The 17,212-nt window shown below is 52.3% G+C and overlaps 1 protein-coding gene across 3 annotated transcripts; it reads left to right on the forward strand.

Moving 5' to 3' along the window:
- The first annotated feature begins 1,519 nt into the window (after window positions 1-1,519).
- Window positions 1,520-15,177, forward strand: Sema4g (semaphorin 4G). Of its 3 annotated transcripts, none has more exons than XR_005285444.1 (16): window positions 1,520-1,620; window positions 4,337-4,844; window positions 4,936-5,084; window positions 5,268-5,330; window positions 8,899-8,997; window positions 9,111-9,204; window positions 9,354-9,467; window positions 9,687-9,850; window positions 9,931-10,100; window positions 10,382-10,526; window positions 10,632-10,854; window positions 11,064-11,179; window positions 11,274-11,434; window positions 11,582-11,643; window positions 13,789-14,840; window positions 14,968-15,177. XR_005285444.1 is itself a non-coding variant. In XM_038330578.1 (16 exons), the coding sequence occupies exons 3-16, from the start codon at window positions 4,721-4,723 to the stop codon at window positions 14,616-14,618; spliced, it is 2,514 nt and encodes an 837-aa protein (XP_038186506.1). In that variant the 5' UTR covers window positions 1,555-1,620; window positions 2,141-2,316; window positions 4,337-4,720; the 3' UTR covers window positions 14,619-15,177. The 3 variants fall into 3 exon arrangements, 2 of the variants coding, with proteins under 2 accessions (XP_038186384.1, XP_038186506.1); XM_038330578.1 differs by adding an exon at window positions 2,141-2,316 and having other exon boundaries at window positions 1,555-1,620; window positions 13,789-15,177; XM_038330456.1 differs by having other exon boundaries at window positions 13,789-15,177.
- Window positions 15,178-17,212: the final 2,035 nt, after the last annotated feature.

The raw sequence follows: 17,212 nt of genomic DNA on the forward strand, positions 1-17,212 counted from the left end.
CAGGCAAGATGGCCCAGCAGATAAAAGGGGTCTGTCACCAAGCCTGAGAACCTCTGAGCTTGATACCTAGCCCCACATGGTGGATAGAGAACAGACTGCCTGCAATTTATCCTCTGGACTATGACACATGGGTGGTGGCATGCATGCATTCATGCATGCATGCACAAAATAAATATAAGAAATGTTTTAAAGTGTGTGCACTTTTGAATATAAGCGTATCTCCCAGTCTCCCCCGCTGCACCCCACACACAGTAAGTATCCTGTTTGCAGACTGCCAGGAGACATTCTGACGGGGTGGAAGTGTGATCTGGGCCCTTCTGTCTAGCAGTCTGCAGTCACACACAGTCCAGACTCTGAGAGTTTATGGATTGGGTGCCAAACTGTATGAGCTTTGGGGAATCCTGGAAGAGGAATGAAGTTTCTTCTTAGGCTCTCATCAGTTTAATATGCCACTAGAAGCGTACTCAAACATCTAGGTACATGCAAGAGTCTTTAGGCTTATTTTTCATGCTCTTTGCCCATCATAATGTTGTCATGGATTTGGGGAGGAGGTGTAGGGTTCATAGCCAGAGCTCAGGTTTCACTAGCATTTAAGGCTAATATCTGTTGCTTTTGTTTTTGTATTTCTGTAGTGCTGGGGGTGGAACCAGGGTGTCTGTCCTGCATGCTAGGCAAGCACTGTATCCTTGAGCCTGAACTCCAGCCTTGGATTCACTCTAATAACCCCTGGGAAGGAGGAGAGCCTGAATCTGCAGGGAAGAGCATCCTGAAGGAGTTGGGGGAGGAGATTGATGCTGGTAAGCACAGGTTATTTAGTTGACTGGGAACACTGAAAGTTTGGAGTTAAGAATGATGATGGAAAATGACAAACGAAATCTCTGAGGTGAGCCTAGGTTTGGGCTAAAATTTGTTGAGTGAATCCGTACGCATGGTTGTGGGTTATTTTTGCATAAAGAGCGTTTATTGTGTGACTGTCCCTTCATCCTTCCAGGCCCCCATCTCACCCACTCAGACCTCAAGCTGATCAGCCTGGCAGGGACGGGGAGGGGGAACCACACACCTTGAACTGGGAACCGAGAGCTGCGCAGAAGCCTGATGCCCTTACTGTGGTCCCCATCTGCACACCGGCACCCTAAGCCAAAGGCAGGAGAGCATGGTAAACATGTTTTGCAAGAAGTGAGGTGCAGGTTAGAGAGCAGAGTACAGCATTCAGGGACCCGAGGTTTACGCGTCTCCCGCAATAGGTAAATGGGAGGGGTCTTAGGACCAGGGCAGATTGTCAGGATCAGCCTGTTTTAGGGCGCAGTGATAAGCATACCCATCACTAGCACCAAGTGGCGGGCGGTACCCAAATCGACTAAGCCTGGAAGAAAGGGGACACCAGCCGTGGGCCTCGAGCGTCTCCCACAAATCGTATCTATTGTGCGTGGTGGGGGGCGCAAAAGAGCGCAAGAGCCCTTCCCCGCCCCCGCCTCCGGCCCGCCTCCGGCCCCCGCCCCACCCCCGGCTCCGCCTCCACCCCGCCTCGCTCCGGCCGCGGCCCCTTCCTCCCGCAGCTGGTGCTGTGGGGCCGCGGAACCACACGTCGCCGTCTCTATGGCCTCGGATCCCAGCGCAAAGGTGAGGGAGGCAGGGAGTGCGGGCGGTGGCAGGGCCGGGGGCCGCGGCCGGGCAAAGCCTTGTCCTCGTCCATTCCACCCTCCAAGATAGGCCAGGCCTTTCTCACCGCCGAGACCCCCGGTCCCGCATAAAAGGTTCTAGAGGGGTGCGGGCCAGGCCTTGGGTCGCGCAGGGCGCAGACCGGTCTTCGCGGAGTCGGGGTTCGCAGCGGAGCAGGGACCCGCGTGGAGAACAATGTTCCCCTGGATCTGGGTCATGTCTCCTGGCGTCCAGCGGGATCGAAGGAGAGCTTGTCCTCGAGCTGCAGCAGTAGATACTGAGGTTAGATCTGATCAGAGGAGAGAACCGCGGACTGTCCAGGATGGTGGAGGGAGGGGAAGGCGAGGGAGAGGTGCCCTCAAGCCAGGAGAGACCGCCATCCTACTGGACAGAGGGAAATACCGCTAACCCCAGGCAGGTGGACATCAGGGATGAAGGTCGAGAGTCTATTGAGCTTATTGTTGGGGGGAACCCTCCCCAGTTTTCTCCACCCTAGGATCTAACAGAAGATGATCAGAGTTCAGCAGGAAGGCCCTGGGAAGGAACCCAAACTTGGAATGAAGTGTGGGGTGTGAACTGGAGACCTTGAACCCTCTTACCGCTGGGGGAGGGGTGGCATGCTCCACCCCCTGCCCATTAACCCGGCCCTCCCAACAGGTTAAGTGGGGGCTGAAAGCTTCAGCCCAGATCCCCAGATGTAGATGCCGTCCATAGGGGGGAAGGGGACTTGTGAGGTAGCATTCCATCTTCCCTTGGCTAAATCTGAGGGTCTCCTCTACGGGTTAGTTACCCATTCTCCCTTTCAGACACTTACCCCAGGTCAGAAGCCCCTCACCCTAACAACACACACACACACACACACACACAGAGAGAGAGAGGGAGAGGGAGAGAACTGGCCTTACAACCAAGACCAAGACTTTCAGGAAAGGGGACAGGATTCTGCTGTGCATCTCAGCGAAAGCCAGACCCCTTTACTTTATGCATTTCATCACGAGTGTTTGTCTCTGCCTGATGTAATTGTGTTTGAGGTCTCTGAATACATGTGTGTGCTGTGCCTGGCTCACTATCAACTATTTTGTGTGCATGCCCTGTAAAAATGTGTGTGGATAAGAAACTCCTGTTGAATAGGAAGCAATGTATGTGTCCTGCTTGTGCACCAGGGAGGATATGTCAACCACTGACTGGATGGCGTGTGGGCACAACCTTATGTGTATGTGTTACTGTATGGCCTTGGCCCTTTGTGTGAGCATACTTTTGCTAAGCCTCTGTTGGGGGTGTGTGTGCATGACTCTTGTAAGTACATGTGCTCTCTGCCCTACTTAAACATGGATGCACACCTGTGTGCAAGTGTGTCACATTCTTTGTGACCCACATGACCCAAAATACAAAATAAATGGGTCGTCTGGTCTAGGATTTGTTCTTCCTGCCCTGTCCTTGGCACTGGCTTCCACCAGCCCATAGGGCTCCCCCTTCTGTGCTGAGCAAATAGGAGGCCCCAAATGTAAACAGGTGTGCCTTCACAGTGAGGTGGAGCTCAGGCAGCCTGGAACCTCCCGTGGCCCCAGCCCCCAAAACAAGAACTTGAGGTGCTCGTTCTCTGTGGTGCGTAGGCTCTCTTTGCTCCCTCTCATGTTTCTCCTCAGTTCTGACGTTTAACTCTTGAACAGACCCTCCAAATTCCTGCTGTTCCTCTCACCAGCTCCAGATCCCTCCCCTCTTTAAGGCAAGATAGTTAATATTTGACCCAGAAGGAAAAGGAGAGCACGGTGACACCCTCTGACCCTGCCTATGGGTGTATGATGACATTGGGTGGATCAGGCGTCTTCCACACCTTGTCCAGCCCAGGAAATCTTTGAAAGTCCACCAGAGATAAGGGGGAGGCCTACCACCCACCTCTACTAAAGCTGCAAGACTAAAGGTGGCTAGGATTTCAGGGTCCTATTATTCACTGTCCCCACATTGTTGTCTAAGTCTTAACTGGTCTTGCACACACTGTCCTCTCTTGCACAAACATTACACTTGTGCAGCTCAGGGACCCAGATCCGTGCACCTCACTCCCACCCCTTCACACTGGTGCTACCTGCCGGCACTCGACTCCTGTGGATGCCCAGCCAGAGGGTGCAGTATGGACTCGCATGGGCAGGACAGAGATGTGCAGCACTCCCTCAGAGAAAAATGCCAAAGAGAAGTGTCTAATTAAAGAGAAATTCCAAAGGGAGCTCTCAGGCCAATGGGAAAGAAAAAACAAAGGGGAAACAGGACAAAATTAACAAAGGCCCATTAACTGACTCTGCCCAGGCCTTCCTACAAGAAGGCACCCCCGCAGGCAGCGCTGCAGGGGGAATAGGCCTGTCTGAGAACCAATGCTCTACCGAAATGGTCCCAAGCCATCATCTGACTGGGCAAGAGCTGTTACCATGGGTATGGATTAAAGCCAGTTTAGGGTCTTATAAAGGCAGTAGGTTCACCACAGCCTTCTTTACCAGAGCAGAGATGGGCAGAATGACTGTGAGTCTGTCCTGATGTGGGAGTTCTGTGGATGTCGGGCCTCTGTCTTTCAGTGCCCCCTGAAGTCTAGTTAATGCCATCCATCTTCCACCCACACACAGAGCAAAAAGTTTCCCATTTTGGAGGGATTTTGATTTTTTGTTTTGTTTTGTTTCGTTTTCTCCTTCAGAAAACAGAGAGAGAACTGAAACTCCCCCCCACATCCTTGGTTGGGGGCAAGGTGACCCCTTCAGTAGCCTACAACCCTGCTGGGACCCGCCAATGCCCACTCTCCATGGAATTTGCATTTGATGCAGAAAGGCACGTGACCCATCCCTCCCTCTGACTTCTGAGCTGTGATTCCATGGCCACACAATCTTGTGGCTCCATGTCCCCCCCATTTCAGGATCCTCCATGGCCCTATGACTACTTGATCCCCATGGCCTCCTGACCCCTGACCTTCCATGTGATCACTACCTGGACTTTGACCCCAGAGATTGCTCTTCCCCTCCCGTGTTGTGACTCTGGCCCTGGTTGCCTTTGGGGTCTCGAGGCTCTGAATTTCCCCAGGAAGATGTGGGGGAGGCTCTGGCCCCTCCTCCTCAGTTTCCTCACAGTGACAGCTGTCCCTGGACCCTCGCTGAGGAGACCCCCTCGAGAGCTAGATGCCACCCCACGGATGACCATCTCCTATGAAGGTTAGATCCCCAACCTTGAAAGGCGATGGCTGCCAGAGCTAGGGGCAGGAAGTAGCCCCCCAGACACCTCCCCTGCCTCTCTTGTTCCCAGAACTCTCCCGGATCCGGCACTTCAGGGGCCAAGCCCAGAACTATTCAACCCTCCTGCTGGAGGAGGCTTCAGAACGGCTGCTGGTGGGAGCTCGGGGCGCCCTGTTCTCTCTCAGCGCCCGTGACATAGGAGATGGTACTCACAAAGAGGTCAGCCCCTGGCACCTGGGCCAACCATAAGGTCTCCAGCACCCTGGGATCTCAGTCACCGGAGACTTTCCCAGCCTTCCAGCCCACTCCAGTTTCCCCTGTCCTCTGGAGCCCCACTGTTGGATTCTCTGGGTACTGGGTATTGAGGTCAATATTGCAGTCTGTTCCCTTCTTTCTCACTAGATCCACTGGGAGGCCTCCCCGGAGATGCAAAGCAAGTGTCGGCAGAAAGGGAAAAACAACCAGGTATGTGATCTGCCTGTTCCCAGCTCTCCTTTCTTCCTCCTCAGTCAGGGGTGCCAGGACTGGGAGGGACACAGATGGCGCCGTACAGATGTGCAGCCAGCTGCACAACCACAGTGGCCATTAGGAATGGCGGGCCTCGGGGTAACCCTTCTACCCCAACCTCCATCCCCACCCTGGGGAAATCTCAAATTAGAATCCTAACAAATAAGTAGCTGCTACCAAGTGACAACTAGATCCAGTTCTGAGACAGCCCTATGGTGCTTTATTATCCCCATGTCACAGAGAGAAAAAATGAGACTTTACTGGAACAGTGGCACAAGTACCTGGTGCTCATGGGGGGACCTTAGTCAAGTGTTAGCTCTTTCTAACTAAAAAGCAGATATCTGGCAGGGGAAGCATGCCTGGCTATGTAACAACCAAGCACAGAGAGGGTTTTTTGTTGTTGTTATTTGTATACTTATTTTGGAGTTATTTCATACAAGATCTTACTATGTATCCTTGGCTGTCCTGGTACTCACTCTATAGACCAGGCTGACCTCGAGCTCATAGAGGTTTGCCTATCTCTGCCTTCTAGGGCCAGGATTAAAGGCATGCACCACCACACATGGCTGGAGAGTTTTTGTTTTGTTCTGTTTTGGTTTTCAAGACAGGGTTTCTCTGGGTAGCCCTGTCTGGCCTAGAACTCATTCTGTACACCAGGCTGGCCTTGAACTCAGGGATCAGCCTGCCTCTGCCTCCTGACTGCTGAGATTAAGGCGTGCACCACCATACTTAACTGAGGAGTTTTTTTTAAATATTTATTTACTTATTATGTATACAATATTCTGTATGTGTGTATGCAGACCCCATTACAGATGGTTGTGAGCCACCATGTGGTTGCTGGGAATTGAACTCAGGACCTTTGGAAGAGCAAGCAATGCTCTTAACCGCTAAGCCATCTCTCCAGCTCCCTGAGGAGTTTTTTTTTTTTTTTTTTTTTTTTTTTTTTTTTTTTAAAGAATACATATTCTTGGGGCTGGAGAGATGGCTCAGCAGTTAAGAGCACTGACTGTTCTTCCAGAGGTCCTAAGTTCAATTCCCAGCAACCAAATGGTGGCTCACAGCCACCCATAATGAGATCTGGTGCTTTCTTCTTGCATGCAAGCAGAACAGTGTCTACTTAATAAATAAATGAGTAAATAAACATTTTAAAAAAGAATACGCACTCTTGGACCAGCAACACAGCTCAGCAGGTTAAGGCACTTGCTGCCAAGCCTGACAACTCACAAAAAGAGAGAACCTGCTCTCACAGATTGTCCTCTGATCTTTCTAATGTGTGCCATAGCACAGGCACACACATACACACATGAAATAAATAGATTAAAAAACACATTCCAAGCCAGTTATGGTGGTATATGCCTACAATTTCAGCCCTTGGGAGGCTGAGGACACACACACAAGTGCACATTCACACTGGGCATCGTGGTGGTGAATGCCTGTCAGCCCAGCAGTTGGGCGGTAAATAAAAGAGGATTAGGGTTCACAGAAAGCCTTGGCCTCAAACTTTGGGCCCTAGACCTAGGGACTGTGACTCAGTGAGTCTGCCGTGTGTCCCTCTAGAACTTCCCATCAGAGGCTACCTCAGTGCACTGTGGTTAATAAACAGAGCTAGTGGGGTAGGTGAACCCAGGTCACGAAGAGTTTGGATGTTATTGTGACAATGACACCCATTTTCTGTCTGATGCCTTGGAGGCCCTCATACATGAATCATAGGCTCCAGATCAATAGGTCTGGAAAGGGCCCAAGATGTTGTACCTCCGGAAAGCCAACTGAAGCTGATCGCTCTGGTTCTCAGACCACTTTGAGCAGCAAAGTGTCAGAGAACATGTTCCAAAGCATTATCCTGAAGAACGTTCATTTTCAAAGGCGGAACTGAGTGGTGTAGTATGTTTGGAAAGGACAACATTCCCAGCTCATAGTGCACGGTGACATCATTAAAGTTCCGAGCAGTCACCCGCCTGGTACTTTCCAAGCTCATTTGACTACAGAATTCGTTCCAAACTGCCCTTTTTCTGTCTTAGGGAGCTACTCTAGGAAAGCTGGTCTCGTCCCACGTGCCAGGTGGATGAAAATAGACTGAATCTAGAGACGGGAAGAACAGTGGAAAGCGTGGGGCCTCCTAGGGGTTAGAAAGAAGGAAAGGAACAGATGAGGGCTGCAGGAGAGAAAGTGGGGATAGGAGCCTTCCATGGATTCAGACTCTGGGTAACAGACAGGAGGATGGTCGAGGAGAACTGGACAGCAGCTTAGTCATCGGAGGGGTGCAGAGACAGCCATTGTGGCTGGAAGAGGTGGAATGAGCAGTCAGGGATCAAGCCCAGGACCATGTGGGATTGTGTGCTGTAGGCACGGGAGCTGCTGCCATGTCCCGGTCTGTTTTACATCTGTGGCACTCTGGGAAGTGGATTGGACGGGAGCAAGAGGGTGTTGACAGATGGGCAATCCTGGAAGGAAACTTCCTGGTGTCTACGTCTCCCTCACAGGCCACCTGGGAGACCGGAATACGTGAGAGGCTGTTGACAACAGGCCCCCTTGTGCTGTCTGAATTTTACTTCTGGAGCATCCCTCAGCCACTAAGTAAACAGTGTGAAAAAGAGTAGCATAGTAGGTTAGGAGGGGGTCAGGTAGCCCCTAGAGTTGTCCAACAAAGAGGTGCCGGTTATCAGTACTGGATGAAAACAGTGAAGTGGGCCAAGTTCAAGAACCACTTGGCAGAGTGAACCATGGAAAGTGGCTGAATGTGGGGGTGAGAGAGTGGGCAGCAGCAAAGATGCTTCTGGACCAGAGCAAGGTGGATGCAGGTGGAGGTGGGAAAAACCGGATGAACAGGTTTAAGAGGGACGATTTGGGTCAGGAAGAATGGGAGCTTGCTTTTCGACATAGTGAGACTGGCAACAGAGAGAGAATTGGGATTTATGGGAGCTCCAGGATTAGGGAGGAGCATTGCTTAAAAGTAACTTTTGAGTAGCCAGGCAGTAGTGGGCATGCCCTTAATCCCAGCACTCAGGAGGCAGAAGCAGGTGGATCTCTGTGAGTTCGAGGTTAGCCAGGTCTACAGAGTGAGTTCCAGGACAGCCAAGGCTACAAAGGGAAACCCTGTCTCAAAAAAAAAAAAAAAAGGAACTTTTGAGCTCCTGCTCTCTGTCTTTGAGCGCCAATGGTTCCTGAAGGGTAGGTGGAAGGGACTGCAGGAAACACAGACAGAAGCTGGCAGAGTGGGGTCAGGTAATGAGAAGCATCTTGGAAAGTATATCCTATAGGTGGGGGGCAAGAATCAGACTGCAGGCCGGGCGGTGGTGGCACACGCCTTTAATCCCAGCACTAGGGAGGCAGAGGAAGGCAAATTCCTGTGAGTTCAAGGCCAGCCTGGTCTACAAGAGATATTTGCAGGACAGCTAGGGCTGTTACACAGGGAAACCCTGTCTCGAAAAAACAAACAACAACAAAGAATCATACTGCAAAGCTAGACCAATAGAAATGGCTTCTATTCAGACAGAGAACTTACATGACTGCCTCCCTTTGTCTATAGACAGAGTGTTTCAACCATGTGCGATTCCTACAGCGGCTCAATGCCACCCACTTCTATGCATGTGGGACCCACGCCTTCCAGCCCCTCTGTGCAGCCATTGTGAGTATTCCCTACCCCTACCCCTGACTGCTAACCCCAGACTGGCCTGACCTGGGGCTCCAGCCCTTGCCTGTCTTCAGGACCATTGACTGATTGGGACCCTCATTCTCCAGGATGCTGAAGCCTTCATCTTGCCTACTAACTTCGAGGAGGGAAAGGAGAAATGTCCTTATGACCCAGCCCGTGGCTTCACAGGCCTTATTATCGGTGAGCAGACCCTCCTGACGCCAGTCCTAACCCATAAGAATGCGAGGATCTGAATGCGGCGTATCTTGCTGCTAGGACTTGCCAATTATGCATGCCATATTCCCTGTTGTACATGGCATGCATCTCATGTCTGGATGTCCCTGCCTCAGATGGAGGCCTCTACACAGCGACACGGTATGAATTTCGGAGTATTCCTGACATCCGCCGGAGCCGCCACCCACACTCTCTGAGAACTGAGGAGGCACCCATGCACTGGCTCAATGGTTAGGAGAAGGAGGTGCAGGAAGATGGCGGGGGGGGGGGCGGTAGGGATCTGTTTTTTATTGTTTATTCCCTTGGGCAGATGACCATCCCATTCCCAGGTCTCCAGGTGAGCCTGTCCATTCTGCTGCCCCTGTGTGTTGTGGAGGGAAGGCGAGGGGGCGTGGCTGAGGGAGAGGTCTCAGGCTGTTTCATAAGCCTCCCAAATACTCAACCCACAGATGCTGAGTTTGTATTCTCTGTGCTGGTGCGGGAAAGCAAGGCCAGTGCCGTGGGTGATGATGACAAGATTTACTACTTCTTCATGGAGCGCGAAGAAGGCTCCAGCAGCTTCCCTCAGAGTCGCAGCAGCCACCGCGTGGCTAGAGTAGCCCGTGTGTGCAAGGTGCGTATGGAGAAGTCAGGATACAGGGTACAGGGAGAGGCTAGACCTCTGACCCTGATCCTGTGTCCCTACCTCCCCAGGGAGATCTGGGAGGAAAGAAGATCCTACAGAAGAAGTGGACATCCTTCCTGAAGGCTCGTCTCATCTGCCACATCCCACAGTACGAGACGCTACGCGGGGTCTGCAGCCTGGATGCTGATATGTCTGTCCACACGCACTTCTATGCAGTCTTCACGCTGACAACACAGTGGTAAGCTCAGGAGTGCTGGGAAAGGAAAGAAACTGAGGACGTCTAAGGGCTGGAGCTGAGGTCAATGATGAGCAGATGTGATCAGTTAGAAGAGAGCTGGCTGCAAAACAGAGTCAGGCATGTCAAGCTCTCCTAGGGCCAGAGGGCACTGTGGTCCACTGATGCCCAAGACAGGCCCATAGGTGGACATGGACCATGGTAACAGTAGCTCCAGGTGGAGCGTGGGTTGGGGGCAGGTTCCATTCAGTGTGGCTAAGTCCTCCCCTATGTCCCATTCCTAGGAAGACCCTGGAGGCCTCAGCCATCTGCCGCTATGACCTGGCTGAGATGCAGGCTGTGTTCACAGGCCCCTTCATGGAGTACCAGGATGGTGCCCGGCGCTGGGGCCGCTATGAGGGTGGGGTGCCTGAACCCCGGCCTGGCTCGGTGAGCACTCAGGCCTGGAGCCTATGCTGAGTAGACACAGCCTTGGGAGGGGAGGGGAGGCAGGTGGTGGAGTCCTGCGGCTCACCACCCATTCCTCCAACCCAGTGCATCACAGATTCCTTGCGCAGAAGAGGCTACAACTCATCCCAAGACTTGCCATCCCTGGTCCTGGACTTTGTGAAGTTGCACCCACTGATGGCTCGGCCTGTGGTGCCCACACGTGGGCGGCCCCTGCTGCTGAAGCGCAATGTGCGCTACACACAGCTCACTGGAACCCATGTCAGCACACCTGCTGGACCCACCTATGACCTGCTCTTTCTGGGCACAGGTGCTCCTGATCCAAATCCCTGACCCCTAATGGCCTTGGTTACTGAGACGTCTGAACCCAGTAGCTCCTGCCACGTTGGCCTGGAGTGCCCAGTGTCCTGAGGGACCACTGCTCGTGGCTGATTCCTGAGATGTTCCCGTTAGGCCTCCTGTGGGGTACTGAGAGCAGATGACACTGCTGGGTTCTGACTTTTGTCCATTCTACATCAGCTGATGGCTGGATCCACAAGGCCGTGGTCCTGGGCTCTGGGATGCACATTATCGAAGAGACACAAGTGTTCAGGGAGCCCCAGTCTGTGGACAGTCTAGTCATCTCTCCCCTGCAGGTAGACCTCACCTCAAAATGCCAACAGAGAAGGGGGCTAGGGAGGCTGGGTAGGGATTGTGGGGTCGCTGACCGACTGTCCTCTTTGGTTCCAGCACAGCCTCTATGTGGGGGCTGCTAGTGGAGTGATTCAGTTTCCTCTGTCCAGCTGTTCACGCTACCGTTCCTGCTATGACTGTATCCTGGCAAGGGACCCCTTCTGTGGCTGGGACTCCAGCACCCATGCCTGCATGGTGGCCACCACCGTCGCCAACAGGTCCCAGGGTAGAGGTTGGAAGTAGGGATGGGAGACACACCCTAAATGGAGGAGAAAAGCCCGCCAACCCATAAGGGATGTCAGCTGTTATTGGTAATCCTGCTGCTCATTTCTCCTTGTTCATAAACCTTGATTTTCTGTCCCCAGGACAGCATTGATACAGGACATAGAGAGAGGAAATCGAGGCTGTGAGGGCAGCAGGGATACAGGTAAGTCAAACTCACAGACTTGTGTGGATGTTTCTGAGTGGCTGTGCTTGGATGGTTTCATGAGGATAACCCAGCACAGGAAATGCTCAGTGGATAAACTGTAAATGAAGAAGCAGGCTCAAGACTTGGAGACAGTCGGGCATGTAACTCATTGGTAAAGAGCTTTTCTTAGCCAGGCAGTGGTGGCACATGCCTTTAATCCCAGCACTCAGGAGGCAGGGCAGAAGAGGTGGATATGTGAGTTCAAGGCCAGCCTGGTCTACAGAGTGAGTTCCAGGACTGCCAGGACTGTTTCACAGAGAAACCCTGTCTCAAAAAAAAAAAAAAGAGAGAGTTCTTTTTGTCTGATGTGTGGGTTTACTGTCTAGCAACACACACACACACACACACACACACACACGAGAGACAGGGTGGGGAGTTAGTGACATAGTGCTAGTTTTATGACCACATCTGAAGTATATGCCTGAGTGGTGGGGGGACGTGAATACAAAGAACTATCTGTAATTATTAATAACTGCAGCGACAGCGAGGTGCAGAAGGGTAAAGTGTTTTTCTCCAAAGAAAGATTATGTCGCAGAGCTGCCATCTAAAGGACTAAAAGAAGATAGTAATCAGAGCTGAGTACATGTGTGCCAAGCACTGATCTAAGCACTTCCATGTGTCTGTTCTTGCAACACTCTATGTGAGAGCCCCACCATCATCCCCGTGAGGGACAATCCCTCTGAGGCACGGGGACTATCAGGAAACTGTCCATGGTTACTCAGCTACGAAGCAGCAGGGTTAGACTCAACCTGGCCTGAAGCAGTCGGATTCAAGTTTGTACTTTTGATCCAAGCTGTGCCATCTCCAAGCTAACCAGGCAGGTTCTGGGCATGAGGAGGGCAATGGCACTCAAGCAGCTGGGTCAGCAGGAAGAGGGTGCTCAGGAGGAAAAGACTGGAGATAAGCAGGGACCGTGGCAAATGTTTTGGTCCTTATAAGAAAAGCAACAGGAAATCTCTGGAGAGTTTGTTTTTTTTTTTTTTTCCAAAAAGTAACCTGATCAGACTCATCTTTAAAAAAAATTTTTTTTGTTATTTGTTTATTTGGTTTTTCAAGACGGGTTTCTCTGTGTAGCCCTGGCTGTCCTGGAACTTGCTCTGTAGACCAGGCTGACCTTGAGCTCAGAGATCTGCCTGCCTCTCCTCCTAAGTGGTGAGATTAAAGGTGTGTGTCCCCATCACCTCGCTTATTTTTAAGACATTTAAAAACTATTTTATGAGTGCATTTTGCCTGCATGTATGTATGTGCACTCATGGAAGTTAGAAGAGGGTTGCATCCCTGGAGCTGGAGTTATGGGTGCTTGTGAGCCACCATGTGGGTGCTGGGACCAAACTCAGGTCCTCTACAGCAAGGGCAACAAGTGCTCTTAACCACTGAGCCATCTCTCCAGCCCCTGTATTAAATTTTTTTAACTATATTTAGTTTGTTCACAAGCATTTGTGTGAGGAGGATGTGCACATGTGAGACACCTATGGGAGTCAGTTCTCTCCTTCCTACACGTGGGTCCCAGGGACTGAACTCAGGTTGTCAAGCCTGGCAGCAAATACCTATATTCCCTGATCTATCTGCTCAGTCTAGATTTGTGTTTTCAAGGGATCAGCTGTAGTCACAAGGATAGGAGACTGAACGAGGCCCCTAGAGGGCAGGGGGCCATGGAAGGAGAGAGGCGAACAGGTCTGAGAGTCTCATGAGAATGGACATGAGGAGGAGAGGCAAGGGAAACTCCCAGTTCCTGATGTAAACGGCAGAGCAGCTGGCGGTAGCGATTCAAAGGACCTGATGTGGTTTTGAATGAGGTTTTGGCCTTAGCGAGATTCCCAGCAGGTGGTAAACATTCAAGTCTGGTGTTCAGGAAAGAAAGCTCTGCTGAAGTAAAGATAAGGAGTCCTTGGTAGAAACCACAGGGGAGAGGAGCTTAGAGAGAGGGGAAAAGACCCAAGACACTGTCTACTTCCCAGGCAGCATGCGCTCACAGGCTTACTTAAGCTGTCACCGACTCTAGACTTGGTGCCAAGAATTTAGCTGTCTACCATATCTGTCTTGTCATTTCCAATGCTGTCTGGGCTGGGCAGCTATTGATCTTTCCTCTCCCATCCTCCCCAGCACCACCACCACCACTGAAGACCCGCTCTGTGCTCCGGGGTGATGACGTCCTCCTGCCCTGTGACCAGCCATCCAACCTGGCCCGAGCTTTGTGGCTACTCAATGGGAGCAAGAGCCTGAGTGATGGCCAGAATGGCTACCGTGTGGGAGTGGATGGGCTGCTGGTAACAGACACGCAGCTGGAGCACAGTGGCAACTATGGCTGCTACGCTGAGGAAAATGGTCTCCGGATGCTGTTGGCTTCCTACAGCCTCACAGTGCGGCCGGGCACCCCTGCCCCAGCTCCACAAGCCCCTGCCATGCCTGGAGCACAGCTGGCACATGACATGAGGTTGTTCTACGTGGTAGCCATCGCTATACTTGGTGGTCTCTGCCTCATCCTGGCATCTTCCCTCCTCTATGTGGCATGTCTGAGGGGAGGCAGAAGAGGTCGCAGGAGAAAGTACTCACTGGGTAGGGCTGGCCGGGCAGGGGGCTCAGCTGTGCAGCTGCAGACAGTCTCAGGCCAGTGTCCTGGAGAGGAAGACGAGGGTGACGATGAGGAGGGGGCCGGGGGCCTGGAGAGTAGCTGCCTCCAGATCATCCCTGGGGAAGGAGCCCCAGCCCCACCCCCTCCACCGCCGCCCCCACCCCCGGCTGAACTGACCAATGGATTGGTGGCACTGCCCAGCCGGCTTCGAAGGATGAATGGCAGTAGTTATGTGCTCCTGAGGCAGAGCAACAACGGAGTGCCAACCGGACCCTGCTCCTTCGCGGAGGAGCTCAGCCGCATCCTGGAGAAGAGGAAACACACACAGCTGGTAGAGCAGCTAGATGAGAGCTCTGTCTGAGCCCAGCCTCCCAAACAAATGCTCTTCCAAGCCAGCCTGGCTGCCCCAGGCTGGGCCTCTGCACCCCAACACAGCCACCCTCTTTCATGCCCCCAATTCCATTCCCCTCTCCCAACTTTGATGTCTCTGTAGGGCTGGCCAGAATCATGGTTAGCCAAAGCCCCCTCTTCAGTCTCCAAGGCACACATGTGAGCAGCCCAGGCCCACCGGTGCTCCTTAAAGGTAGGTGCTCCTCAGGACCACGTACTCTGCAAACCCAGACCCAGTTTCTGTCCCTTACCCCAAAAGCTTGGGAGGAAAGGACCGTTCTCTTATCCCATTACCTGCCCATCCTTCCTCTTCTTCTCAGGTAGGGCTCTGCAGGTCCAGATGGCCTCAATGCCGCCACCCTCTGCACAGCTCTGTGTACTGGGTAGTCCTGAATTCAGACAAGACCTCTCTCTCTGCCAGCCACCCGAGTCCTGCTGACATTCCCATGTGCACATGAAGAATGTTTATCAGCTGGGCTGCAGTGTCCCTCCTCCTGGTATCATCCCACCTAGATTCGGGGGCACCCTCCCACCTAGATTCGGGGGCACCCTCCCAATTATCACCTTCCTATCTCTAGTCCCCTTTCCAGTCCCAGTCCTGTATGGTAATCCTTTGGCACGAGTCTGGGAATAGGCCAGCCTGGGAGGTAAGAGCCGTCACTTCCCTCTTCTCCCTTCCTGTGGAGCCCTTGCGAGCCCGCCTCCCTGATCCTCTCATTAACATGCAGGAGTGCCAGCACTCCAGGCATGTCCTCTTCCCGTGCATATGTGCTAACACACCCGCATACACATTCAGAGCCTCCCCTTGCTGCCTCAGTCAAGCTGTGTCTACTAGGTTTGGTCCGCGGATATTTCAAAGGGAGATTGCCCCTCCCATTTAGCTGTCCTTACAGAACTAGGACAAGTGACCAATACTGCACTCAATGAGCCAGCCTCCCTCTTAGGGACCAAGCAACTGCTTCTCCTAGACCACAGCAGGGGGAAGTGACCTGATATCTCATCTGGCACGTGAAGCCCGTTCTTGGAACTATGCAAAGGGCAGAGGCTGGGAGTTTGGATGCTTGGCTCCCATTCCTGTCCTACCTCACCAGGGCGCTTTCAAGGTCCAAGGGCCTCAGATATCTCCAGGCCCATATGGGACAATCAACCCTGACTGAGCTCTCCCATTCCCCTTGGGTGAGGATGACTGTTATTTTTGTAGCTGAGAACGTGGAACCCCACGAGTTTTTACTGCCCTTCACCCATACCTCTCCCACCTCCACCCCACAATGAATGTATTTATTGTGAGAATGGCTGTACTTCTTCAGGAATGCCCCCCACTCACCACCCAGGTGGGTGGAAGAGGCATGTGATGGAACGGGGAGCCTGGGCTCTGCTCCTCATGTTGGTTAATAAAAGCCCTCTTTCCCCACAGTTTTGAGTGTCTGCTTGGTCTAAACTGGCTTTACAAGGGACAGGTTTCTGGCCTATGAAGAAGGTGCTGCAGAGATTTCCTCATCTAGGGTTGGCTTTGATCCCCATAAAAATATTTACATAAGGAATGAGCTCCTCTGCCCCTGCTGTACCTGAGCTGGGCAGGCACAGGGGCCACTGGCTAAGGCTCATATTAGTCACTGATAATGAGGGTGACAAAGTCACAGCAGCTCAAGAACCCACAGGGCTCCTAGCTTTTTACTCCTGGCTCTGCCCCTGGCTTTATCTTTTCAGGCAGGGCTCTCACTGTTGCTCAGGCTGGTCACAAACTCCTGGATTCAAGTGATCCTGCTTGTCTACACCTCCGGGATATGTGGGACTACAGATACACAGCACGCTCGGCTCATTGCTCTAAAAACAACAACACTTGTTTGTGTGTGCATGTACTTGAACACGCCAAGATGTGAGTGTGGAGGTCAGAGGCTCAGGACAATCTGCTCCTCCTTCTACTATGTGAGTCCTGGGGATCAACCTCAGGTTGTCAGGGTTAGCAATGATTGTGTTTACCCACTGAGCCATCTCCCCAACCCTGCCTTTTTCCTTTTTTAAAGACAGTCTCATTATGTAGCCCTGACTGGCCTGGGACACTCTATGTAGACTAGGCTGTCCTTGAACTCATCCATCTGGTTGCCTCTGCCTTCCCAGTGCTGGCAATGAAAAGCTGTATCACCATACCAAGGCCTCTGTTGGGTGTTTTGTCTGTATGCAGCCTGTGTACCACCTGCATGCCTGATACCCTCCGAGACCGGGCAGGTCAGATCTGCTGGAACCAGTTGCAGATAGATGGTTGCAGGGTGCCATGAGGGTGCTGGGAACTGAGCCTGGGTCCTCTGGAGGAGCAGCCAGTGCTCTTAATCCCTGCATGTCTCTACCCCAGCTCTGTCTAAGGCTGGAAGATACTTCTTGCCAGTAGTGGCGCTCTTCCCTAAGATATTTTTCAGCACTTCCCACTCCTTGATCCAGGGAAAGATAAGGGCTTCTTTCCTTCCTTTCTTTCTTTTCTTTTTAAGATTTATGTATGTATGTATGTATATATTTATGTATTCATTCAGTGTTCTGCCTGCATGTATCCCTGAAGGCCAGAAGAGGGCA

The sequence above is a fragment of the Arvicola amphibius genome, chromosome 1, assembly GCF_903992535.2.
Source record: "Arvicola amphibius chromosome 1, mArvAmp1.2, whole genome shotgun sequence".
NCBI lineage: Eukaryota > Metazoa > Chordata > Mammalia > Rodentia > Cricetidae > Arvicola > Arvicola amphibius.

Coding starts and splice junctions, on each gene's coding strand:
- Sema4g (XM_038330456.1), top strand. CDS start 4,721: ATGTGGGGGAGGCTCTGGCCCCTCCTCCTCAGTTTCCTCACAGTGACA. Junction 10,101..10,381: donor TTCACGCTGACAACACAGTG/GTAAGCTCAGGA, acceptor TCCCATTCCTAG/GAAGACCCTGGAGGCCTCAG. Junction 11,435..11,581: donor GCCACCACCGTCGCCAACAG/GTCCCAGGGTAG, acceptor TTCTGTCCCCAG/GACAGCATTGATACAGGACA.